General features: G+C 47.3%; 1 protein-coding gene across 14 annotated transcripts in view; it reads right to left on the bottom strand.

The window, feature by feature from the left end:
* The window catches only part of NCAM1 (neural cell adhesion molecule 1), a 294,892-nt gene that overhangs the window by 39,151 nt on the left and 228,554 nt on the right, over window positions 1-27,187 (bottom strand). For 9 of the 14 annotated variants that reach the window (XM_072822025.1, XM_072822031.1, XM_072822026.1 and 6 more), the window contains exons 2-13: window positions 24,372-24,446; window positions 22,429-22,647; window positions 21,358-21,501; window positions 20,800-20,937; window positions 19,222-19,339; window positions 18,621-18,787; window positions 12,441-12,583; window positions 6,258-6,287; window positions 1,871-2,021; window positions 1,329-1,513; window positions 876-972; window positions 385-555 (exon numbers count right to left, since the gene is read on the bottom strand). In XM_072822025.1, coding sequence (XP_072678126.1) covers window positions 385-555; window positions 876-972; window positions 1,329-1,513; window positions 1,871-2,021; window positions 6,258-6,287; window positions 12,441-12,583; window positions 18,621-18,787; window positions 19,222-19,339; window positions 20,800-20,937; window positions 21,358-21,501; window positions 22,429-22,647; window positions 24,372-24,446 — 1,638 coding nt within the window. The remainder of the gene's footprint in view (window positions 1-384; window positions 556-875; window positions 973-1,328; window positions 1,514-1,870; window positions 2,022-6,257; window positions 6,288-12,440; window positions 12,584-18,620; window positions 18,788-19,221; window positions 19,340-20,799; window positions 20,938-21,357; window positions 21,502-22,428; window positions 22,648-24,371; window positions 24,447-27,187) is intronic. The other 5 variants (XM_072822029.1, XM_072822035.1, XM_072822030.1 and 2 more) reach the window with 1 other exon arrangement.

The following is a 27,187-nucleotide window of genomic DNA, read 5'->3' as shown; positions in this document are numbered from 1 at the left end:
GAGCCCACAGGTGCAGGGCAGGGGTGGACTGGGCTTCTCTGGTTGTGTGCCACACCTGAGCATGACTCCTGCTTGGAACGTGGCTGAGATGGCCTCATCCCTCTTAGTACGGTCCTGAGAAGCAGGTTCTGAGGTATCAGGGGACAGAAGGCCAGCAAATCTAGAGGAGATGTGACCGTGCCCTAATTCTAGAGGCACAGGGATGCTTCTGCAGCACAGGAACAAGAACGGATGGCAGTGTTGGCATGTGGCATCCTCAGCAGGTGAGCACGGTGTGCCACGCCACCCCAGCAGGTGCTCAGGGTGCCGGGACTCAGGGTGAGTGTCTTCCCAACCCCGAGCAACCCATCATTCTAAAGGAAATGCCGACTCTTCCCCACGTACCTTCTTTGGCATCATACCACTTGAAATGCCACACTTCCTCGCCCAGTGCTCTCCACTCAGCCTTGTATTTGAGGATGGGCACCCCACCTGTGGCCTCTGGTTCATCAAACTGCACCTGTGCTGTGCTAGAGTACGGCTCCACCTGGTCGATGGATGGTGAAGACGGGGTGTCTGTGGGGGGGGGGGTGCACAGATGGAAACCCAGGTGAGCCCGGTTAGGTCCAGGACAGAACTCTCAGTCACGAAGCATGTCTCTCATTTCTGCTCATTCATGGGAATCCTGTCGCCTATATCCTGTCCCCCAGCCCAGCTCACCATAGGATTATTCCCAACAACCACCGTGCTCACAACCTTGAGCCTCTACGGGCTCCCTGCTTCCTGACCCTGTCTTTGGTTACCTTGGCCCTCTTCTTTCTACTCTCCTGGGGTCATCAGAGGGCATGGGACAGGCCAGCAAGGGTAAGGATAGTGTGGCCATAGAGGGTGTTTACCTGCTTGGACAAGGATGAATTCCAAAGACTCCTGTCCAATGCGGTTCACTGCAGTACAGTTGTAGTTTCCGAAATCATTTTCAGAGTCTGGGGTCACCTTTGGAGAGAAGGAACTCTGGGTTTTAAGTGTCCCATGGAATGGCCACCAACAGAGATCTTTATTTATTGGATTAATTTGTAAAGAACAGAAACAGGAAAGCATGAACCATTAGCTCCAGCCCAGCTGTAAGCCAGAGAGAATTGCCAAGGGGCCAGTGAGAGAGGCATGTCTGGTCCCCCAGGCCATGACCTGGCCCTGGGAGAGAGAAGGGGCCGGGCTGAGGCTCCGTTTCTTCCATAGCTGCTGGCTCCTCTAGTCAAGATGTGCCAGAGAAGCAAGAGAGGAAGTTTTAGCTGCATATCCATAGGCAGCCTGTGTCTTCTCCACCCTCCCCTGCTCCAGCCCCAACTCACCTCCAAATAGCTGGCGGAGGGGGTGTTGTAGATCTTGATATTGCTGTAGTTGGAGCTTGGCAGCAGCTGACCATCTCGAAACCACGAGATTGTGGCACTGGGGTAGGCAAACACCTCGCATGTGATGTTCACCTGGTTCCCCTCCCAAGTGTACACAGCCACGGGGCCCTGCAGCTTGGGGGCATCTGCGAGGGACAGCAATGCCCATCAGGAAGGCCAGCACCAGAGAGGAGCCCCGCATACCCCGCTTCCTAACCCCGGGTGGGCAGGTGTGCCCCAAAGCAGAGCCAGTGCCGGGGCAGAGTAAAGGGCAGGCTGGCTCAGCAGTCCTGTGAGCCACGTGGGAAGATAGGAGGGCTCATCAGCTTGTAAGGAGCCTGGGACAACTTGGGGACAAAGCTCTGGACCGGCCTAGGGCAACCGCCACAGGGAGCATGAGCAGAGCAGTAGCGTGCAGCTCAGGTCCTGGCTGCTCATTTCCCTTTTCATCCTGACCCTGCAGGGTCCCCCCCACCCCACATTTTTCCACAGTTACTGCTCACATTGCACTTCCAGATACATGGACTGGGAGTCCTGGCCGATGGTGTTGCTGGCGGTGCAAATATATTCTCCGGCGTCTGTGTACTGGATGCTCTTCAGGGTCAGGGATGACACGCGGGCATGGCTACGCACCACTATGTGCCCGTCCAGAGTCTGCCAGGAGGGAAGGGGAAGCGTCAGTGCCCGAGGCAGGGTTGAGGGTAGGAGACTGGGCCATCTCTTGTCTGCGGCCAGTCTCACATCCTCTTCCCCAATCTGTGCCCGCGTCTCTCACTTAAGGCACCGACTAGCGTGGGAGGCTCTGGAGAGCACCACAGGAACCTGAGTGTAACCCAAATAGAAAATGGGACTCAGTTTATGTTAAGCAGTCTAGCTTCTGTGCCAAGATTGGTTTGGGGCAAGGACAACCAAGGTCCCCCAAGATGACTTTGTTTGGCATGTCTAAAGTGGAAGCAAAAGCCCCGGCCAGCAGAGATTCCAGCAGCAACAGCTTTTCCTTCATGAGACTCTGGGAAACCTGTATCCTATGCTTTCCTTCGAGGAGTCTGCCCATCTGCTAGTTCCATGGTGCATGTGCACGTAATGGGAAATCCGAATGTGCCAAATGCAAGAAATTATACAAGAAACCTATATTTCTGCAGATGCCTCACTTTCCTGAATGCTTAAAAAGAAAACAATTTCATTCAAGAGAAAGTCCAACAACTCAATGATGAGAGGCTGTTGAGCTGGAAGTGAGTGTAACTGGGTCCCTCTCCGGGGAGAGTGGTACAGAGTCCCAGGCAGTCACCACCATATTCTAGCCCTTGATATGATAATTGGCTTCCTGAGTCTCTGGAATTATAGTGATTGGTCAAAAGGGCAATAAGCATATGATCCCTAGGCAAAGGGAACTGGAATATTTCCAAGGGGCTCCTGCTTTGACCATCTAAAATGTATAATGGTTGCTGGCCTAGGAAAAGTCTGGGCGTGCTGCCCAAGTTCAGATCCTCAAGAAAGCTGGTAATCTGAAGAAGGAGTCTTGCTCCTCATAGGCTGGGCCACACTCTTATCTCCATCATATGATATTCTGTGGAGATCGGCAGGTGAGTGCTCTGCATATGGCATCTGTCGTCCCATGGGGTTGAGTCTTTAAAGAATGGAAGAACACCTGTTTCAGGCTCTTCTGACAATGCTGGTTTGGAAGTCTGAAACTCAGAATTGCAAAGTTGCACACAGTCTGGGCAGCTCAAAAGCAAAGGCCTACGGGCCTTATGGGGCAGTCTCTGCAGATCTGTACCAAGAAGTCCCTCTGACCATCACTAATGGAACTAATCCATCTCAGGCATTTAAGCCCCATCGAGGTTCATATCTGGAAGCTGGAACACTACAGCTGGCAAGGAGGCAGAGAGCTGAGCAAAATCATTACTGCCTAACTCTGCAAAGGCCACCCTGCTCTCAGAGTAGTGCCCAGATGCCCATGGCTCTCAACATCCACCTGACTGTAAGTCTGTAAGGCTGACTGGTTCAGGAGATCTCATACATTAGTGAGAGATGACAACAAGGGTCCCTGGATCCTGGGACCCCCTTTTCTTGTGGGCTAACAGGGTTGTCCCAGTATCTCCCAGTGGCAACTTCCATGAGTCATACAAAAATTAACCCATCAGTCTAAACTAGTGGCATCGAGAGCATCCTTGCAAGTATCTCTGAAGGGCTGACTTGATCTGTTTGTCACTCCTGTCTGCCCCAAACATAGGACAAAGGCAGAAAGGTTCGAGGTCCACCCCCTGCCCTTCTGGTTATCTCAATGAGAACACAGGTTCAGCCAATAGTGACAGCCAGCGGCCGAACTATGACTGTCAAACAGACGGAGCTTGTCCTGGGCTCAACACCCACAAACATGGAAAACTGACCAGAGCTTTAAGAAATCAAGAGAACATTTCCACCATGGAAGTAATACTGCAGCAAAAGTTGCAAAGAGAGTCATGTAGGTAAGAGTAGGATAGTAACAACAACAAAGCAGGGCATGAGCAGTCTTTACTCAGAATATTCTAGAAAATGGTTGAAGAGAAGCTTGGGAAGTGGTTTCACTGACAGCCATACTTTTCTCCCCTTCTATGTGGTCTAAATTTCTCTATGTGGGAAATGTTCTTTTCTTTTCTTTTCTTTTTTTAAATTTATTTATCCATGACAGACACAGAGAGAGAGAGAGAGGAAGAGACAAAGGCAGAGGGAGAAGCAGGCTCCACGCAGGGAGCCCGATATAGGACTCGATCCCGGGTCCCCAGGATCACGTGCTGGGCATGAAGGCAGCGCTAAACTGCTGAGCCACCCGGGCTGCCCAGAAATTTTCTCATTTAATTGTGTCAACAGACCAGGAGACAGTCCTCTACAGAGAATATTCTTATTTTGCAGTGGCTCATAACAGGATTGATGATGGGAATTTCTCAGATGCTCAGTTCTCTCTCCAAGGGGAGGCACATAGACTCCAGTGCAATTAGACTGTCTCCCTCTGAAATGTTTTACTTTGGCACCGGGACAAAGTCGGAGTGCCACCTATAAGCCATCCAGACCTGGGGTCATGCTGAGAGTCCAGGCTTGCAGAGGAAACAGATGTTGTCTGGGCAAGAATGGAAAGACAGCTAGGACAAGAAGACCCTGTTTTGCAAAAACAGCACCAAGGGCAATTACAATTATTGTTCTCATCAAAACATTTTTGCTTTCCTTCTACCAGGTATAAGGGCTCATTTTCAGAGCTTACAGAATGAAACTGGCCATAGCCCACGCCTTCTTTGGAGCTTAACTGAACTTACGGTCTTCATCTCTGAATGAGACAAATAGAACTTCTGAGTCCCGGGGGCAGCACTCACTTGAAAGTCAATTATGTCCAGAGTGAGATACTCAAGATAAGGAAACTTCTGGAAAATGGAAGCTTTCCTGGGAGTAAACCTATTACTTCCACTTATAATGATGATTCTCTTAACCTCCCTTGATGCTCACTGATACATCTCACCTCCCCCTCCAGCCAGGTCTAAATCAGAATGACAGGGAAAGATGTAGAAGGGCCAAAAGAATGCGATCTGTAGTTGCTCAGGAGTGGCTGCTTCTCTCTCTTTACCCCAATCCCAATGGGTCCTTGACTTTGGGGCAAAGAAACACCTAGCCTGGGGCAGCACTAGGCCATTCCCATGCCACAGGAGGGAGGCATTTCAGCGAGATGTGCACTTGACTACAGTCCCCATGACATGGAAGAAGGTAGGATACAAAGAAAGCTTATCAGACACTAGGTTTGATCACGGCAGCATGCTCATGTGCAGAAACTAGGATCAGTGCCTGGGGACAGGCAGTCAACTCTTCAATATTAAACAGCATTAAATATTTATAGCCACAACCTGAACACATGAGTTATGTGTTCTGAATAATTATCATTTCTGGAAGTAAGAGGATCGGGTTACCTGATTAAAATACAGTATACAGGATTGCCATGGTTTACATTTATATTATTAGAATATCAAAATTTCCTCTGGAGAAGAGACATAAGCTATTTAAAAAATATTTATGGATTTGATCCTTGAACTTCATCTAAAGCATACTGGTTTTTATTCTACTATCTGTCACTTAATCACACAAATCAGTAAAAAAAAAAAAAAAACCGATAGGCAAGATTGTAATTAGGGTCTTGGGTATGTAACATTAAAATCTTAAGATTAATATTTAGCTTCAGTTTTCAAACAAAGTCCCACATTACCCAAGCTGAAGCAAGTAGTCAGAGAAATCTCAAAGGCTAAATGCTACCGACTTCTAAAAAACATAAAACCACTCGTGCCAAATCATGCTAATCTCATAAATTTAATGCTCTATGAAAGTAACATATGTGTTTTAGCAATTTGGGCAAACCAAGGAGAGATGTCATCTGTATTGGTTTGACATGAAATGGGATGTGACCATTTACTAAAACCAATCATTATCAAATAAGCGAGCAACAAGATGAGTTGAGCTGGAAAGGGCTGAGTGGGTTTTTAGACCACTAACTCTGTGACTTTATGACCCAAAGCCACGTCAACCAGGTGAGAGTCAAAAAAAAAATCTCGTCATTCAAAAAAGCCTGGCCTGGGAATTGGAGCGATTTATTTCTGTAATTATAATTACCTGGATGTGATTTTACCAGCACCAGCAAGAGAGTAAGATCCAATTTTAAGAAGTAATAAGGATTTGTTCATCCACTCCCAACACAGCTTGCTTGCTCATCCTAAAACAACACTATTGCTAAGTAATGTCTACCACTATCGACCTATTCTTTAATCGAACTATGTGACTAATTAGTTTAGCATGTCTGGTTATTGAACTGCAATGGTGAGTTAAACTAGAATGCTTTCAACACTAAGGACTGGCTAGTGGTCAGGTAAGCTATACCTCTTGCTTCTCTGGTCGAGTCCACGAAGCCTGGAGAGAACAAGATATAAAACACAACAAGAGAGCAGTAAAATTTTACAACATGTTGCTTCAGAGAATTGATGTATCACACTGCATCTCGTGCACATGCAGCTGCTTTTTTTAACTCAGAACTTTGTCCAAGGCCCACTTTCAATGGTGTGTTTATTACCCAATTTAACTCAGGAGTTAGCGTTAAGCGTTTAACCCCCTTACGCACAGTAAGATGTGTAATTCAAAGGAGAAGGCTTTCCTAATCTTTGGTATTCATACACAGGGATGCCAGCAGACATATTCGACTGCTCCTGTTCTAGGAGGTCTTGAGCAGCTCTTGCAGCATTTGGTGGCACTACTAGTACAAACCATATAATCTAGAGATACTTGTAAGGTAGGTTTCCTCCTTTGGATTCTATCCGACAGCTTATCGCAAAAATGCTAATGCCATTTTGTGCTCATGCATTTTTCTAACTCGTTGCATGCATCCTATTAAAAATCAAGTTTATATATTTTTTTTTTAAAAAAAGGAACTAAGAAAGGAGCAGAGAGGTACATTGGGAATGGCAAACACGAAGTCCTTAAAGTTGTAGGTCGCAAAACTTTCAGGACACCAAACTCTGAGTGCTCTGGCAGCTCCAGTCAGTTCGTAAGGGCAGAGAAATGCCCAGATGGCATGCAGGCTCAAGCGTGCACCACCGTCATCAAACATGGCATTCGCAACGGAGTGAGTCAACTCAGAAGCATAGAGGTTTGGGCATTTTCCTGCCCACATCTAGATATTTTACTTATCCGGCACACTTGGGAATCTACTATGCTTACAGTTTTTTTCTGTTTTCATACCAGGATTCAAAAACATCATACCTGCATTGTTCTTTTTATTAGGTGGCATGACTGCCTGGTTGTCACTGATGTTCAGATAGAGAAAGGAAAGAACAGATGCCAGAGACACAGCAGTGCAATCCAGGAAATGCAAATGAGTTAGCAAACATTTAGTAAGAGTCCACTAAATGCAAAGAGCTTTTGTGAGAAATGAGGAGGGACATGTTGGATTATGTCACGTGATGTCGGAACGAAGAAAACGTGAGAACAGAGGAAAAGAACATGCACAGACCAAAGTGACAGTGGGCCAACATGTCAAATGTGGTTGCCAATTCCACATCACTGAGAAGCTTGTCTGTCACATGCCAGGGCTGCAGGAATCAATTTATTTTTGAAAGGGCTATATCATATGGAGTTATTTGTTTTTCAGATCTGGCTCTCCCAAATCACTATGGTTTTGTGGCTTTTAGAATAATTAGTTGCTAGTAAAAAAAAAAAAAAAAAAAAAAGCCTTCCAGGAGCCTGACCTACTGCCTGGGTGTCTGGTGAAATGGTAGGATGCACATTGGCCCTGATAATTTAGTGATTGTGTGGCTCACTTTAAGACAATCTGATATGCAAGTGTATACACATATAACATACTAGGATATAATTGGGTAATGCTACAGAAATTTCAAGTGTCAGGTTCTTTTAATATTCACGTTTATTAGCTCACACACAAGTCTGTAGGAACATGTACATAAACTAACATGAAGCATCCCTACAGCTATCCTAAAGTATTACCTGCTACACCTTTGCTCACACACAGAATACCCCAGACTCTAACCACTCAACGCAGACAACTTTTCCAGTGTTTATATGTGGGCATCTACATTGTATTAAAGAGGAATTCTTCCCAGTGACAGAAAGATCCAGTTTCCAGTGAATCCAGAATTTCAAAGGTCTATCTCATTTGTGGGGTTTCTGGGATACTCTACCAGTGAAAGCCTCAAGATTCACGAAATTCCAGTTTTTTTCAATCTAACTCTTTTGATCTCAACTCTTTGCCCCTCTTCTTTCCTTAAATATTAAAGTTTCAAATGAATTTCTTTACCAGTCATTTCAAAGGCATGTTCAAATAAGAGGTTCAAATAAGCACACAGAGAATGTGTTCTGCTAGCGACAGATTGTGCAAATCATCCTCCAAAGGTCTCTCGCTCAGTATGTAAATGGGACCTGGAAGTTAGCCCCACTCACTTGCATACCTGGCAATACTGAAAATGAGTCTAGGTAGGATGAGCAATGAAATGATGTGGATGTGCCAACTGTCTTTGTATCTGCATTATCACAATGACCTCGAGACACATGGATCAAACTGACCCATTACGATGTACAACTATGGTTTGTTTTCTTCTTTGGTCGACATAATAGAGACTAAGAAATGGATTAACTTTCAGACAGCCGATCTACCCTCATGGTCTTAATGACACAAATTTAGCTAAGCTAAATTGGCTGTTGAGAAAAACCAACTCAACTAGCTGAAGCTCAGCAGGCTATAATCAATCTCAAAGGAGCCATTGGACTATACCTAGAGACGTGATCAGTTAGGGTATGACGATCGGGCTCAGTACACTGGTTTTTGCTTGCTTTTCCCCTCCTTCCTCTTTTTAATGAAGAGGAACATCAGGATGGAACATTAGAAAGTTACTAACTCGGTGCTTGTGGTTGAAAGTCTTTTCTTTCCTCTTCTCTTAAGAAGGGTAATACTAGATGACTACTAGACTAAGCAAGGAAGCAAAAGACCAAGCTGCTTTAATTAGCTTATACTGTAGCCAACTTTATTAAAGAAATCATTGAATCTCCCACAAAGGTCATCAAAATCATGAGGAGCAACAAGGCATGAGGTGCTCTACCTCCAGAGCCAGTGAGGACACTTGAAGGGGTCTGCACTTGACCTTGTCCCAGCCAACATTTTTATCAGAGGCTGGAACAAAGATGTTTCACATAAGTGCTCATATGAGGTTAGAGGCACCAGCTAATGCAGATGCTGGACGGCAGCTGCCTGGAAAGGCTACTGAACTGCCTGCATTTGGGCCTTGTGAAGTGGGCTCACCACCGACTGTTAGACCTCATTACTTTAAAAACACATAAACGAAACAGGAGGGCCCATATGGCTTGAAATGCCCTAGACCTACAGACCTCTAAGGACAGCTCAGATGAAAGTCAGACTTGCTTGGTTAGAAAGATGGACTGAATTGTTTCTCAAGCCAGGAAGAGTTTGTGTATGTGGCTTTTCTGGTAATCAAAAATGATTAGAGGTGGCTACTGGCATTTAGAGGGAAGGGGACTGCTGGTGCTAAATATCTTGCAATGGCCAAGACTGTCCCAGGAAAGAAGAGCCTTCCCAAGTTGCCATAGTCACCCCACTGAGAAACATCGGGTTGCAACAAACAACACAATTTTTAGCAGAAATAAATACAAAATTCTGCATTTTTTGGCAAAGCAATCAATTGTATAAGAACAGGATAAAGGGGTATGTGGCTTAAATGCAGTTCACATAAACAAAGAGCTGATAAAAAAAGAGCTGAGCATTTTAGTTGACCACAAGCTCAATATGAAGCAAGAGAATGAGGAAATGGCTCCAGGGATAAAGTATTAGCTGCATGGCAGTGTCCCGAACAAGGGAACGGTAACTGCATGGAAATCTGCATTAGTTACACTGGGCACAATCAAACTTTAGGGGAGCGCCAGTGCACTGAAGCTCTCTAGGAAGGGAACCCTAGACATTAGAAACGGGGAAGACCAGCGAGTGTGTTTAAGGGAAGATGAGTGAGAGTGATGGAAAATCCCAGAGCTTTTGCACAGAGGGCTGAGTGGCAGAGGTGGGAAACTGGGAGGTGGAAGGGGGAGGGAGGCAGATCTTCCTCATCATCAGTGTTGGCCAACTGCCTGCAGAGGACAGACCCTGGCACCTTTTGAGGAGGGGCCATGAGACTTTCCAGCAAATAGGCTGGAGAGTGCCGGCTGAGACTAGACAATGGGGACCCTCCTTCCTGACTTCTAGGATCCCAGCATTCTGTGTGGTCTAATTCTCAGGAGCCTTCCTGACTTCAGAGGTTACATACAATCATCTTTTTCTATCTGCTTCGTGTATCCTGATATTTAAAGGAAATTGTTTTCTTTCACTCCCACAATACGGTGACTCTAATCATCTTGATGCCTGATTAGATATGTTGCAGGTGGAGGAGAACACGAGGGGTTGCTGCCAGATAAAAAAAGCTGAGCATTTATTACCCAGAGTCCAGCCAACACGAATAGGCCATATTCCTTCTCTTAATTATTAGCTATCCATGGTATAAGATGGACATCGAGCTTCTTTATATTAATATATAACTAATAGAAATAGCAACTTTTCTATTTAGGGTTTCACACGGGCAAATACGTCAATATGGTGTCCTATCACTGGCTGGTTTGGAGGACTTATTCTAACATGGATTCACTCATGTTCTGGTAACATCAAGTTCGAGTAAATTTGAAGGCAGTCCGTAGTAAAAGAAACCACAACACAACCTATGTGGCTGGGGTTAGATTAATTATCTCTGATTGACACAAGTGATCCACACTGATAATTGAATTATACAACACCTACTTGGTCTGAGATGGTCTCTGCTGGATGCCTTTTGTCTCAATAGTTAGTAAGTATGAGTGTATATTAATGCCTGGTTATTTGTTCTCATTCTGTAAAAATGAATTCACAGATACAGGCCAGAAGTGCCCACCTATTAAAGAACGTAGGGTAGGCACAAATCTTAATAACCCTTCTAGTCTACCTTAGCTGTAGAGCTATTCCTAGAAAAGACACTGAATTTAAAAGCATCATTCATCTGGGATAGATACTATTTCTGTCCTTCCTTGTAGGTCAACGATGTGCACTAGGTCACTCTGGACAAATCACAAGCCTGATGTAGAAAAGTCTGCCAAGCAGCAGCCCTGTGGTTTAAGCCCTGAAATGTACATTCAATCCACATAACACACACGATGGGAGCTGAAATCTGAGCTTAGGGTTTAATTCCAATGTTGATAAAGAAAGTATCCAAGTAAACACCACATTTCTTAATCCAGTTGGTTTTCACAATATCGAACAGCATATGTGAGTTTCAAAAATACTTAGCAGTTCCTTGGGTTTTTGTTAAGTTTAATTCAACTGTGGAGGTAAAACTTGCAAAAAATAATGGGCTTTTTGGAACAGCAATTTCTGTTCCTTTTGATTTAGTTTTGTTTTTCATTTGTGGGGCAGCAATCAGATCCTGAAATGCAAATCCCAAATGCAGCTCTGGTGTTTCACACTATCTCTTCTCGACTTTGAGTTTACCCTCTGTAGGGGTTTCTGTTAGGCAGGCAGAAGAGTGAAGATCTATTCATTTTTTGACATTCTGGTCAATAAGCAATCAATTCTAAATGTTCTTTAAGGGTAGGCCCATTACTCTTGAATAGGTGACAAAGCTTTGGCCAACTAAAATGAAGCTCATTCCTACAAGGTATATGAGATTGGAGAAGTGCCATAAGAGGGTTTAAGGTGGTTTAAAACCAAGCTGCTTCTTCCTGCTGCGTTTGGCTCACACTCAGTAGCAAAGGGCTGCCTGATGTGGGGTTACCTCAATTTGTATATACTGTCAATAATAAAGACAGCTTTCCGGTGACCTATAAATCTATGTGCTTTAACGCTAAATCTTCCCAATCATTTCAAATTGCCAGGAAGGTTGCTACCATGTGTTTAAGCTCTCAGTGAATGCATCACAGAACCCTGTGTAATCATCACGCAGAAACTGCTAATTATTTTTGCCTTCAGAACAAAATGATATCCAAACGTGACCAAAAATACAGGCAGACACAAAGGCAACCAAGCTTTTGTGCATAGAGTGCATGTACAGCATGAGTCTACGAAACACAAGGAAAAGAATTAATAGGGCTCATTCTGAACCCTGCTATTTCCGGGAGACATTTCCTTCGGTGCTCCTGAGATGAGGACAGCTGGACCACCAGGCTCTTGGCTTCTCCTTGCTCCTCATAGCTCCATAATCCTGGGTTTGAAAAGCACTACACCCCCTTTCTCCCCAGAATGTCTAACTTGACCATGCCCACTAACATCACACCCCTATACATCTATGCAAGAAACTGTGGCCCTTCCACTGCAAGGTGAACTGATCAAGCCACAGCCAGGCAGGCTGGAGGCCGGAGGCCATGGGACCTGGCATAGCCTCTGGGGCCCGCTTCCCATCTTCCGGCTCACCGAAGAGAAGGGGCCATGGGCAGACATATCTGCTTTGAGCCTGCATCCCATGGCCCTGAAACTCTTGGGTGACACCATACCTTTTCTTCACTGCTGATGTTTCGGGTAGATGTCCTCCAGGTGATAGTGGGGATGGGGTCTCCTGAGGCTTCACAGGTCAGAGTGACTTGTTCCTCCAGCTCCATGGCGGTCTGGTTCTCTACATAAGTGATTTTGGGCTTTGCTGAAAAGACAAGACATGTTCATGAGTTTATCTGATTTTTTAGCTTTCTGGGTTTTAATTATAACATGCACCTATCCAGCAAAGGTTATGTACTTACTAAGTCTAAGACCCTATTCTAGGCGTCATAGGAGACACAGAACTGAATCCACCAATGAATGTACAATGAGCAGGCGTGTGACAGCATCGATGTGAAAGCAGTAACAACAAGATCCCACAGAGTAAGACTGCCAAGGGCAGAGACTGGAGAAGGCAGGGGAGGGGGGGAAGGAGGGGGACGCCAAAGAAGAGCATTCCCTGCTTGGAGCATTCACGAGGAGAAAGCTTTTGGGCTGGGCTGTGAGATTGTCAGTGCATGGAACTCTGGGATAGAGAGAGTCATTCTTGATGACTCCTTGAATGAGAGCAAAGAAGGAAACTCCTTCTGTAGGAAGGAAACTCCTTGAATGAGAGCAAAGAAGGCAGAACGTGTAGGAAACTCCTTGAATGAGAGCAAAGAAGACAAAACGTGGGTGGAGGGCAGTGTGGTGTGAACAGATCTGTGCATCTCGGCAGAAGGAGGCTGTGCTGGGCCCCATGGGCCCCGGCACAGAGTCCTGGCTGCCTGGTTAAAGTGCTTGCTTTGAATGATCTCCTGGCGCTGATGGAGGCCCACTGGCAGTGTTTGATCAGAGGAATGAAATGACCATTTGCACTTAAAGAAGGTTAATCTAGGAAAAAGCTCAAGATGATTTAGAACAGAGAAAACCTTGAGGTGGGGAAACCAATTTGGAAGCTCTGACAGCACCCCAGATGTGGTGTAATACAGTCTCCGAATCGGGGTGGTCCTGGGGGAGGGGGGGCACATGGAAGAAGGGCAGCTTGGAGAGAGGTGCTAATGGAAGGTTTCACAGCAAGTGCCAAATGGACAGCGGGCTTAGGAGGCATGGCAAAAGTCGAAAGAGGGAAGGAGAAGGACTGCAATGACTCTGAGCTTCTCACTGACTAGGAGAACTGTGTTAGCATTGATTCAGGCGAGGAGATGGGGCGAGAGATGGGTTGGGGGCTGGGGAGTGGGCTGGGATAGGAAGGAGAAGAGATGGGTTCATTTTCCAAATGTTTTGGGTAATGCAAGAAAACACAAGCATTCGAAAGCAGAGTTAAATGTTAAAACATTAGAGAAAATTGACTTCTCCTGATTTAAAACAATTATACTCTGAAATTGCGAAACCTTCCATAGAAAAGAAAAGATAACACTGCACAAATGTAACTTATTTCACTAATGGAGGAAAAGACGAGGCTGGATAGATAAACAAAAAATAAATAAATCAAATTTATGGGTAATTTTTGAAAGAAGTGCACTGCCTTTACATTCAAATTCACACGCTGCTCCTGAGTAGGTGAATGAACTACTGCCTATGTACTTCCTACAGGCCGAGACCCTTGATTCTGCTTTAATGAAGGGAAAACAATGACAAGGCTGTGCATTTAATGTAGCAAATATCTGCTTCTATATAAAATTATCCATATAGGTCAAATATTCTGCTATAGTTAATCTGTACTAAGCAGCTTGCTTGGCAAATCCTTTTTTGATGGCAGGCGCACAGGCACGTCTCAATCCAATGTGGCCAAATGATCACAAATTGGAATTTATGGAGTTCACTTGAGTGAGGTTTTCCCATAGGAAGGTTTTGTGTCTATCTTGATGAGTGGGACTTTCAAGGTGGTCACGACTCACACTGAATAGACTAAGTGTTAAGTGAGGCTAGACAGGAGGTTTTAGAAAGATAAAATAAAAGTTGAATTTCTATACTGCTAAAATCACAGATTGAAAAGTGCTAAAAAAATAAAAGAAAATTCAGCCAAATGACTGAATTCACTGAACTGAACAGTTGTTTGGAGGTCTGGAGGCAGTCACGGGAAGGCTGAATTTTTTGGCCTCTTGAAACCTAGATGGATATCGTGACCTAGACAGTGTTTGCTGGCCTTCTGACCCCTAGCACTTTGTCCTGGCATCAAAAGGTGAATAGAAGAGAGACAGGGGATAGTTCACATCTATTAATATTTGCTTTAGTGGTTCCATTTCCTAGAGGGTTACCGAGGATGCACTGTACGATACGAATCTTTAGAAAAAAGCAAACTATATTCTTACTAAAAACATTATTAACAAGAGCTAATTTTGTATGGTCTACAGAGGGCTGCTGGAAGGAAGGCAAGCTTCTCACTAATGACCTAACCTGTCAGCACTACAAAAGCAAGGCTATTGTCAGAACTAATTGAGGGCTTAGAATATTGCCTTGGAGTTAGAATATCAATATAATTTATTGTCCAAATCAGGACACTCTTGAGAATGAAAAAGGGATACTCTAAACAATCACCCTGGGACAATGGGCATCATTAGGCAAACAGGGACAGCTGCAGGGTCACTTCCCTCTGCACACCAGCATCTAGAGGAGTAGCTCCAGGCTTTGTCTTCAGATGGTACTTACACCATCTTAATTAGTGTCTGTTGCGGGGCCCTTGACTTCGGATCCCTGTTCCATTTTCCACCTGCTGCTATGGGACTTAATGCTTCAGATCATTCCATCCCACTTCTCCCCACAGACCCTCCCGTGAGCACAGCTGTCCTTGGGAGTCTCCCAAGCACACTGGCTCTCCTCTTCTGGCATGTCCATGGCTCTGCGCTCTGCAGCTGAGAGATGGTTTTGTCTATTCCCATCCCAATCCAGGCTCCTGCATCCCCAACCCAAGGAGGGCTGTGGGGCCCTTCTTCTCTGAATGGAGAGGCTGGATATGACAGGTGCACCTCCCTTCAGGCTTTAAAACTCACGCAGGCTGCTTTGGTCCGAAGGGGTCAGTTAAGCAAACCCACTGGTGAACCTGCCTCAGCCCACAGCAGCAGGAGACCTCAAAAGCATTTGTGTGAGCATAATAGGGATATGTGGAGACGAAAATACTTTTCCAGAAGGGCCCGTGGGGAGAAAAGCGATGGAAATTCACTGCCAAATTTAAAGAAAGATAGGATGTAACTACTTAGTAAAAAGAGCTCCTGGCTGATAACTAGGGCAATGCATGCTAGAACAAGTCCCTTTCTTAGGGAAAAATGATGTCGGTAAGGTACAATTATGGCAGGCTCTAATTTAGATGTGCCCTGTACATACTAATTGCCTTCCCGTCCTGAATCACAGGGGTTCTGAGCCCTTCTCTACTATCCGAACTACTGGATTCTCTGTTCTTCTGCCTCACTGCTGCCAACTGGGCCACCGCTGGGGAACCTGCCCCATTTCTCCCCTAGTGCTGGAGGTCCCCATGGCAAGCCAAGGGGAAGGGGAGGGACAGACAGTAAAAGAAAGAAGGAACCCTCCCTGGCTAGCCTTCCCCACCCAGGGTCCTGGCCCTCCTACCAATCTCCTAAACCAAGGGAGGCCAGAGGAGGAGGGAGAGGAGGTTATGAATGTGAAATGGAGAGGAAAAGCCATGTGGATGTGAGGGACCAGGTTACTCCAAGGAGTAGCCAAGGAGGCTATGTGAACTCTCCCTGGATATTGCAGAGGAGGGCTCTCATTCTGGAGGCTTCTGGGGAGGGAGTCTCTAGGAGTCTGTGGTTTACTTACCTGTCTCTGCACAAATCTAGCCATCTCTCCTCTCTTTGCTCTTCTGGATTAGCATCTATTGTCCCAGCTGCGGTCTTGGGGAAGAAAGTGTGCGTGTGTGTGTGTGTGTGTGTGTGTCTCAGGACGGGATGCTGGGTGATGGAGGCAGGTAGAAAGACAAATCTTGCCTTGCCACAGTTCCTATATCCGACACTCCCTGCCTCGTTACTTCCTCCCCTAGACCTTATCCCACTCTTTAGTCTACACTGGCCCCTGACTCACTGCCCATGTCTCCGTCCTGGGCCAGAACCAGAAAGGCCTGGAAGAGACATGGAGATCTGTTCCTGACCAGCCAAACCAGAACTGAGTGTATTTCCGCAGAGAAACCATGCCATCCATGGTGAGGGATATGCTAACTTCAGTATTCCTAGCCATTCCATCTGTAACTCAGAGGCAGTGTGTGTTAAGTTGAGCTTTGTGGAGTAGTAACTCTCCATTGCTACCTCAGGGCAAAGGACTTACAAGCCAACTGCCTGGGCTGGAATCCTGGCTCCGCTGGGTAGGTCACCCAATTCTCTGGGCTCAGTTTCCTCATTTGGAAAATAGGAACAATTATGAAATCTACCTCACAGCGTTGTGCTGAGGATTATGAGAGTCAGTTTATAGACAGTACTTCACACAGTGCTTACATACTCTAAGCACTTGCTCCGTGTTGGGTATTATTATTACTTTATGGGGCTAACATCTAGGACTTTCCCAAGACAAGTGATGGTTACTCATTTCAAGACTCATCTCCTTGTCATATGCACTGTGCTGCATTCACATCAAACAAATTGCTCCTCCTTCCCTTATGCAAATAATTAGAGAAAAAAAACTGTCAAGAGTATTTTCCGAGACCATTAGTTTTCACTCTCCAGTATATCCAGTTGATGTGAACCAAACTGATAACCTGTTTCTAAGCCCAACTGTTATGAATGGAGAAATAAGATTCATCTATGATTAGCAAGTCCAACTGCACAGAAGCACTTGATCTTTCAAAGGGCTACAATCAGGCTAAATAAGCAGGTCCCAAGCAGGTTCCCCAGGCACACACTGGAGTGACCTGGGAACCACATGAATCAGAGCTGCCTCTCTGGCGCCTAGTTAGACCACCTACAGTGGACCAGCTTACTTGTCTATTTTTTTTACTTTTTATTTTTTATTTTTTTGAGAGAGACAAGTCAGAAGGGGCAGGGAGAGAAGGAGAGAGAGAAAATCCCAAGCAGATTCCATGCTTAGCTTGGATCCTGATGTGGGGCCTGATCTCAGGATTCAAGAGCTGGATGCTTAACTGACTGAGCCACCCAGGTGCCCCATGTCTTTTTTTAAAACAGAGAACAGAGAACGAACAGAGAACGAACAGAGAACTGCTGAGAGCCATAAGATTAAGCATTTCTCTGCCACAAATTCTTTTCTCAAGGTCAGGTCAAAATGCACCTCAGTTCTAAATGAATGGAAATTAACGGAGTTTATAAAGACAGAGACACAGGGGCTCCCCTCGTGATTTTGATGGCACCACTTCACACAGGCCACGGAAAGAAGCAAGGGAGACCCAGCTAGCCAGCTGGCTGGTCACTAATGTTTACCGTGGCCCTTCACAAGACTGGCACTGTTTGGAGTGGCAGAGATAAAGCAGGAGAGAGAGAATAACCAGCACGCTGCTCTCTCGGTGTTTATATACTTTGTGGGACGTTTGAGACAACAATCCCCAGAGCAAATATGTAAATAAGGCCAGTTCAGGTATGACAGGTGAGGTGAAGAAGACACGGTAAGACCCATGGAAGTGCTCAGTGGAGGTGGGTGGGGGGCGGTGGTGCGTTAGCCAGGGCAGGGCAGGAAGGATTCAGGGAGCAGGCGGGTTGAGTTGAGATCTGAACGGTGCAGAAGGAGGTGGCTCAGAGAAGGTGTCGGGGAATGACATTCCAAGCAGAAGAAGTATCAAGTGCAATGTCTCGAAGACAAGGAACAAAGCTCAGTGTTGCCTGAGCCACAGAAGGAAGGCCCGAGTGGTTGGAGAGTTTTCAGTGTGGAGCAAAGTGGAGGAAAAGGTGAGGCTGGAAAGGAAGGCAGGGGCTGGCTCAGGTTAGGTCTCACAGGCCAGGGCAGGGAGTCTGGGTTTGATTCTGCTTGCAACAGGAAGCCATGGGAGGATTTTAAACAGAGGACTGGTGCTTGAGGTCATTCTGGCTACAGTAAGGAGGGGCTGGGGGCACCACGAGGTGGCGGCAGTCTGCCAGCTGGGAGGCTGTGTCACTGACCAGGAGAGGGGGAGGATGGCATGGACTCGGGCTTAGGGGGTGCAGCTGGTGGACATGGTTACACCTAGAAGAGACTCCAAGGCAGAGAGGACGGGGTCTTGCTGGAGGACTGAGTGTGCAGGGTAAGAGGAAGTGTGGCAGAGCAACGACCTTGACCCCCACCGTGCTTACCAAAGACCTTGAGGTGGATGGACGCATCCTGCTCTCCAGCCTTATTCTCGGCGATGCACACGTACTCCGCCTCATCGTTCTTATCCACCTTCCTGATGGTCAGCTCAGAACTGTCATCGCTGAAGATGTATTTCTCGTCTTCCTTGTTCTCTATCTGTTCCCCCTCCCTACACGGTGCAGAAATGCAAAGTGCCACAATTTTGACCACAGAAGTCAGATGTTTGCTTTTAATCTGTTTCCACAAAATGCAGACTGAGCCCATGGGAAAGACTCGGTCCTCGCAGAAGGTTAACACGCCAAATTGTACTTGCACATACACTTTTAATTCCTCTACCCAAACCTCTGTTTCTGTCCAAGGGCTATGAACTGCCTACGAACATTCCAAAGGGGGCCTCCGAGGCCACGCCCTCTGGTTCTGCCCCACTGGAAGGGATCCAGTGCACAAGGCAAGAGAAGCTTACAGATAAGAATCCATTCTGCACCTAGAGCTGATATTCCCAAGCAGCCTATGCCCGTTCCACTGAAACGCCAACATGGAGCAGGCTCCATGATCCACCCTCCTCCACTAGGCCGTGATGGAAGGCATGAGCCAGTTTCTTACTTTGTCCAGCTCATGGTGGGCTCTGGGAAGCCTTTGGCATCGCACACCAGGGTGACGGACTGGCCGAGGTTGGCGGTGGCATTCACTATGCTCTGCCTGGCCTGGACGGTGGGTGGCACTGAAGGGAAAAAAGAGCTGTCAGGGGTGGTTGTGAAAACCTGGAGGAACCCAGTGGCCTGGAGAGGAGGCACCTCTAGGGGACCTTAGGGTCAGAGGGTCACAGCCTGGAGGTCGAGAGTCCTGGGCAGCTGTGGAGTTAGAATAAGGGATCTAAATGCACGTGTGTACTAAGTAATTATTCTAAACAGAATAAATAAGTCACCCACAAACATGCATCAGTGTTTTTCAACAACACAAAATCTCGTTATATGTACCGTTAATATATTATAACGTCGTGTCTCGATAACATAGCTTTAAAAGCTACATTGATATGTTTTATTCCTCTTAAAATAGTCTTCAACTTATAGTAGATATTTATCATTATGTATTTTCTCAATCAATGCATATTAATCTTACTACTATCATGGTTAAGTGGAACTTGACATCCAAAAGGGGGCTCTTGATACTGGAAAAAGTTGAAAACGCCTGTGCTTGGTGGTTAAATGGTAATGCACCAGCTCACTGAGTGACATTTCTCTGGGACTGTCACAAACAACCTTGTGCACAAACAGTTTTTACCAAAGGAATGAGAGGGGGAGAATTTGGCAAAAAATATATATCAATAGCCAAAACAATTCAACCACGATTTGCTTATTTTTTTAGTACTGACATTATGATTTCCTGTAAACATCTTGTAAATGTCAGCTCGATTCCTCGGGTGTGTTTATTTGACACACCGCAGATTAAGATTAATAAGCCCATGGCCGGTGATTCTGACTATTCTGAGGACTGAACTGATTATAATATTTTCTTTGCACATTGAATCAAGGGACTAACCTCATGATTACGGTAGCATCAAGGACAATGAAGGATGAATAAGAATTTATTAGAAAGCAGGGGGAAAGTTTCTCGTGCCCTAAGACAATGAAGGACATTCAAGAATTGCACTAGAAATCCCCGGAGTTGAGGAGTTGAGGGAGACCCAAAGGCAAGTGTATTAAGAAAAAACAAAATAAGCCAGAGGCTATACCAGCAAGGGGGGGGGGGGGGCTCAACTAGATGGATGCATGAGGCAGAATGGGATTTCTTTATTTTTTTCTTTCTTTTTTATTTTTATTATTTTTATTTTTTAAAATTTTGTATTTAAATTCAATTTGCCAACATATAGTATAACACCCAGTGCTCATCCCATCATGTGCCCTCCTTAGTGCCTGTCACCCAGTCACCCCCCCCACCCCTCCACTTCCCCTTCTGCAACCTTTTATTTGTTTCCCAGAGTTAGGAGTCTCTCATGGTTTGTCTTCCTCTCTAATTTTTCCCCACTCAGTTTCCCTCCTTTCCCTTATGGTCCCTTTCATTATTTCTTAAATTCCACACAGGAGTGGAATTATTTCATAGATCAAAGAGGAGGTTACGGAGGACGATATAGCGGAACCACATTGTAGGAATGGAGAGAGGAGGAAGACTGGATCTCCTCACCGTTCACAGTGACCTGAATGTCCTTGAAGTTGATCTCTCCCCGTGCCAGGATCCTGCCCTCGCAGCGATAAGTGCCCTCATCTGTTTTCTTGATGTCCCGGATCTGCAGGTAGTTGTTGGACAGGACTATGAATCGGACTAGAAGAGACAAGAGGTGGGTTCATCCAAGGGTCAGTCAGAGAACTCTGGCATCTGCAGCAGATTGCAGGGCCCTTCTTCCTCCCTAGCTGAAATCTTCTGGGATGGAGGTGGGGCGTGGCAGTGGGGTGGTGTGGGGGTGGGGCTTGACGCTGTAATCAAGAAATGTGGCCCTGACAAGGACATAGAGCCAAGAGCACAAGTCTACTGGAATTTTGTCTTTTTCTTTGAAGAGAAAGTCAAGTATCTGAATGTACAAGCTCCGGACATTGACCCACTGGGGATCTGGAAAGTGCCTATGGCTGTGGGACACTGGAACCTGAGTTTGAGTTGGAATGCCTCAGAGGCTGGCTAGCGTGGTACCCCTAGGGGACCCAGGGGCTTGGGGTAAGGGCAACTGCCAGGGAATTCAGGCCTCACCGTCTTTAGTCAGGATGACATCTCGGCCTTTGTGTTTCCAGATGATGGTCGGTGGGAGAGAGCTGACCACATCACACACAATCACGGCATCTTCCCCCTCCCTGAACTCTTGTGGGGTTGGTGCATTCTTGAACATGAGCTTCTCTGGAAGATGAACAAGAGAAGATGAGGGAAAACAGCTGGTTCCCCCCACAGACTCAGTTTTGCTAAAACCATACTGCTTAGATTCAGGCTGTGGGCAACTCTCAGTCCATATATACGGTGGCACAGAGAGGGTCTCACACCATCCTCAGCCAAGATGCCAGGCAAAGCAGCTGATATAAGTAGGGTAATGTGGCAACCAATGTCTATTCACTGAGCCCTAAGTTGATCACACCTTGTGTGGCAAAGGGTCTATGGCGGTAAAGGAGTACCTTTACCAAGTGTCCCTTGCCATGTGGGATGGTGCCAATGAAGTAAAAAGCACAAGTGGAATGAAATGCTGGAACACTTAGTCTACCACAATTGCTCATCTCTCCTTCCTCGGTCTCCCACTCTGACACCCCAAAGCCACCTTTCCTAGAGCAGAGAAAATTTTGAAGAACAGAACGGATGAAAGGCAGGCTTAATGGCAGCAAATACTATGCAATCAATACTGTTCCATTAGCTGTCACCCACCGTTACACTGGCCAACGAGACAGATGCACGATAACAAGGTAATGAGATGCCACCTCCAGACTGGGTTTCACTGACAATGGGAACTGCCTGCTGTGAGTGCCCTAGAGTGTTCAGATAATAATCCCCCACACCCCACCGAGCCTCCGGACTCCATTAGCAGCAGGGGACAGTGATACAAGAGGGAAAACTTGAATTATACGATAGTTAGCCAACGCTTGGAAAAGGGAAGGGGAACCTTTAGCAGCCCTCCGGGAACTGTATAGTTTGAATCTAGAGAAGGGAAGCCAGAGGGAGTGGAAAGGAGGTAGCCCTTAGCGGGCCCTCTGCTGCCATACCACTCTGTCTGCTACCCTTACGGCCTCCTGGCCAAAGGAGAGGACAGGGAGTATAGAAGGAGACAGAGGAGGCTCTTACGGAAGATCTTCACGTTGACCGTGGCCTCTGACTCGCTGCCATCCTCGCCAGTGACCACACACTTGTAAATGCCGGCATCGTCAATGTTGGCATTGTAGATGGTGAGCGTGGAGGAAGAGTCATCATTCCACACCACGGAGATCCGTTGTTGGTTTGGAGTGAGCTTCTCTCCATTGGGGGAGAACCAGGAGATGTCTTTATCTTTGGCATCTCCTGCCACTAAAGAGGAAGAGATTATTTTCAAACCACGGGAATTAAAAAGACCAAGTCCCCTCCCGGGTGACTGTGGGTACTCAGCAAGAGCTACCAAGTGAGAGGTCATCAGGCTTGATGACCAGGGAGGGAGACCATTTATGTTGAGGACGTGATACCGCCTTCCTCCGGCTTCTGTGCTTATTACATACATAATATCGCTCACAGTGCGTGGAAAGAACTCGACAAGCACTTGTGCTACTACTTCTGAGAGTACTCCTATCCTTAGTGAAGGAAGAGGAGAGGCGTTTTGTGGAGGACCTACTGTGCCAGGCTCTAAGTGAGGGGCTACAGCTTCACAGAATAGGGCGCGGAGGGCGCTCGTGTCCAGGATCTGAGCTCAAGGGCCTGGCTAGTCTGAGCCAACTAATAAGCTTGTTCTTGAGTGCTTCGAGTGTGGTCTCCAGAGAGGAAGAGACCAGCTAGTCTAGGAGTGTGGATCCCAACCAATTTTATTCTAGCGTCTGCCGGCACAAACTGGCAGGACTGTCACTTCAGCACCCCGTCTCAGACAGACAAATTCATCTCCTCAAATCCTGCAAAGAAGACAGCCAGAATCACTACGCATCCTTTCCCCGGGCACCAAAGAGGGGCAGATGCTTGCTGCTTCGCGAGATCTCAGACACTGAGCCAGAACAGGGGCTCTGGGCTCCTGCCGACACGGCTGCGCCCTGCCTCTCTGCGCAGCACCCTTCCCGGGGCCACGCCACCCAGCCCTGCACAGATGCTTAGTATGGAAATGAAGCTGCCTTCCTTTCAGGGCCCATCATGTTTTCAATAAATATCGCTATTTGCAAGATGTGCTGTGGGCTCTATGGCTGCATCTCCAGATCATTTAAATTGCTGTAATGAAGGCAAAGCTGGAGTGAACACATCCGGCGGCCACAAGGCACCTCATCCAATGCAAATCATGATCGCATTTAAAGGCCCCTCCCTGCCGAGAGCTGCTCGCTAAATGTCACAGTTTACACCCAGCTCAGCTCAACTTCCCTGGGTCTTCCATGATCTGAAGCCCAGTCATGCCACAGACGGAGAATCCAAAGCCTAATCTAGAGCTTTTCCTCCACGGGACGTTTCCCAATGATTATGTGAGCTGTGGAAATGGGACAAATTTTCTAAATCCAAAACAAGGACACCAGAACGGACACACCCCAGAGTTCCAGTGGGGGCCACGGGACAGAAGACTGGCATTCCCAACAGACCTGGAACACCCGGGACCCACAGCCTCATGGCAAAAGGGACACAGGTACCCAATTTCCTTGCAGGCAAGTGTCAGACTTTCCTGGATTTTCCTGTCCTGGGAGATTCCAAGAAATAAGCCTCACACTGACCCCCTGAAGCATGATTTCTGAGGCCGCACTGTTCTCCAACATCATTCACAGAACTCCAGGTGGATACAGAGCAGGGGATCTGGAGTGATTTGCTATTTTGGGAAGTGTACTGACTTTCCCCCAGAAAATCCCTAGACCTCCTCCATCACCATGCAGAAGACTGGAGACACACTTTACTGTGTCGGGGAAGCCCTTTGAGGGGGAGGAAGAGGGCCTGAGAGCTTCCCTGGCTCTCCGGTCACACTTCCGACCCTGCAAAAAAGCAGTTCCAGGCAGGGCCAGGCCAGCACAAGCGGGCCGCGGGCTTCTGCTCTTCCGGCTGCCTTTCCCTTGGTGCGGGGGCGGGCACAGGGCACTTGCCTTGGCATAGGAAGAATTTGGATTCTCCAACGCTGATTTCTCCTTGGCTGGGGACAATATCCACCTGCAGAGAAACTGAAAGAGAAAACGTCCATTTGAGACACACATTAGGATTTCTGAGAACTAAACTCAGAGCTTTCATTCAAAACTGGGGTCTCCCAGTTCACATTAAGAGAGAATAAAGGGAGGATGTCATCTGGGTTGAGATCTTGTCACCATCAAAGAATCCATGGTTCCCACGCCGAAGCCAGGAATGGCCATGGTCTGGATCATTCCCTGTGGAACCACTATCAGATTGTGCGAGGTCCTCTGGGGGACTTGGGGTGATCCCCTCACTCTACATGTTTCTGACCCCCATCAGAAGGCTAAGGGTCCTGCTCTAAACAGCAGCACTTCTGGGATTCATGGAAATAAGAGATCAGTTACTTTTGGGTATCAAACCTGAAGTGTCCCCATGGTGTGACGAGGGAAGCCTGTGCCTCCAGACCTCTGACAGGGGTCTCCTACCAGTTTCCCATGTCACCGTGCATCATGACTATGGAGGATTCACTGTGATAACTCAGATGGATTTGGTTTTTTGTTTTTGTTTTAATACTTTATTTGACACAGAGAAAGAGAGAGAGAGAGAGAGAGAGAGAACGAACATACAAGCAGTGGGAGCAGCAGAGGGAGAGGGAGAAGCAGACTCCTTGCTGAGCAGGGAGCCTGACTTGATCCCAGGACTCCTGGGATCAGGACCTGAGCCAAAGGCAGACACTTAACCTACTGAGCCACCCAGGTGCCCTGATCCAGATGGATTTTGAAGCAGGGGATGCCAAATGCTCACCTTGCCTCATGACTAGGGGACCCACACCCCTCCCTCCGAAACAGGAGACTGCATACAACATCATCACTCCAATTAGTCAGGTGCTCTCCTGAAATGCTGGAGTCTGTGCCCTGAGGAATTCCTGTATCTCCTGGCTACTTGCGCTGAATTTTTATTTGAATATGCCCATGCTCTGTCATTCCACCCTGCCGATAAGACGAAATACATTGCGCTGGATCCCACAGATGGCTGTATTCATTCAGTTCCTCGTATATCTGCTCAGGGCAGATAACTGTTCCTCATGAAAATCTAGTTTTAGGGTAGGAAAAAGAAATGCTTTTATCCATTTGGCTTCAACTTCCTTTTGCCTCCCCTCCTCCCGGGGAAAGTAAATCTGGAAGCTAAAAGCAAAGGGACATTTGGTTCAATGCATGCAACTTCTTAAAACTGATACGGAGGGGCTGGGGCTCAACAGGCCGGGGTACCAGACTCGGGAAGCTTCCTTAGCACAGCCATTTTCTCTGCACAGCTGAGCGAGGGCCTGCTGGTTGCCATGGAGACGGGACGGAGGAGCTGCAGCAGATCTCAGATCTCTGCTCCTGTGATGGAGGGACCGGAGCACCGGGCAGAGGGGGGATCAGAGGGCCGGCACTGGGCTGGGAAGGGGGGCATGGGGAGCACCAGGCTGGGAAGGAGAGTGTGGGGGAGCATCTGGATACTGGGGGTGCTGGAAGCACAGGGCTTGGAAGGGGAGTGTGGGGAGCACCCGGCTACTGGGGGTGCTGGGAGCATGGGGCTGGGAAGGGGGAGCACAAGGAGCACCCAGTTACTGGGGTGCTGGGAGCATGGGGGTGGGAAGGGGAGCACGAGGAGCACCCAACTACTGGAGCTGGGAAGGGGAGCACGAGGAGCATCCGGCTACTGGGTGCGTGGGCTCTCTCACTGCCAACAGGCCACGGGGAAGCAGCAGAGGCACAGAGAGGTGGGTGGCCTGGTGGAGAAAGGGGCTGAGAAGGGAAGGAGGGAGGGCACGAGTGAGGAGTCAGGCACGGGGTTCAGGCCGGGAGAGGAGGCCGAGTGCTCCACTGTGAGAACAAGGGAGGGGGGATCACAGACTTCCAAATGCTGGTTTGGAGGAAACACGGTAGTAATCCGGGGGCAGCCAGCCACTCCCTCACTGGTTTACTGCCGATGACTCATGGGGCCCGCGACCCCACCGTCACAGAGCGCCCGAAGGGCTTCCCCTACCTTCCCTGAAATGCCACGTAGCACACAGGGCTGCAATGGCTCCTGAGTGCGGGTGTCACTCACTAGCTGTGCTGCTTCTGTCACCCTCCTCTGGACAGAGCGAGGTGCACTCAGGTCTACACGGAGGGAGCCAGAAGGAATCCCAACCAGCACCACGTTTCACCTGCTCATTTTCCGGATGAGAAAAAGAGACAAAGTGACTTCACTGAGGTCACCTCTGTTTAGGGCCAGGGTGGTGGTGGCCATAGAGCCACCTGGCTCCCAGGTAAGTATCCTTTCCATTACAACACTGCCCCTGTGAGTAAAAGATATTAAGTTTCTTTTCATTTGGTTTAACGAACAATCTGGAGAACCTGAAGAACAATGCTCAGATTCACTATCCCCTAACAAAATGGATCAAGCCCAGAGCACATAAAGCCCTTGGTATTTGGGGGGTACAGGGCCTGACAGAGAGGGCTACAGGCCAGCGCCATCCATCGTCAGGCCAACCAAGACCTTTCCATTCTGTCTGTGGCTCACGTTCCACGGAACAATTGGCCCATGAAAGCCCAGGAGCTGTGCCCATGCCATCCGTCACCTAAGTAATGGTCCTTTCTGGAGTTTACTGGGGCATTCTTTAGAGAATTGGAGGCATATTTCTGCCTGAAAGGTTCACTGGCCCATATGCTGAGCATTAGCAGCCAGCTTCAACATATGGATCCTGTTATTCTCACAGAGCCCTTACTGCTTTGAGAAAGATATTCTTATCCCAAGTGAAAAAACA

The sequence above is a fragment of the Canis lupus genome, chromosome 3 (genome assembly GCF_048164855.1).
Source record: "Canis lupus baileyi chromosome 3, mCanLup2.hap1, whole genome shotgun sequence".
Lineage (NCBI taxonomy): Eukaryota > Metazoa > Chordata > Mammalia > Carnivora > Canidae > Canis > Canis lupus.
The sequence above is the reverse complement of the archived record's forward strand: the minus strand, read 5'-3'. Positions and strand labels throughout refer to the sequence as shown.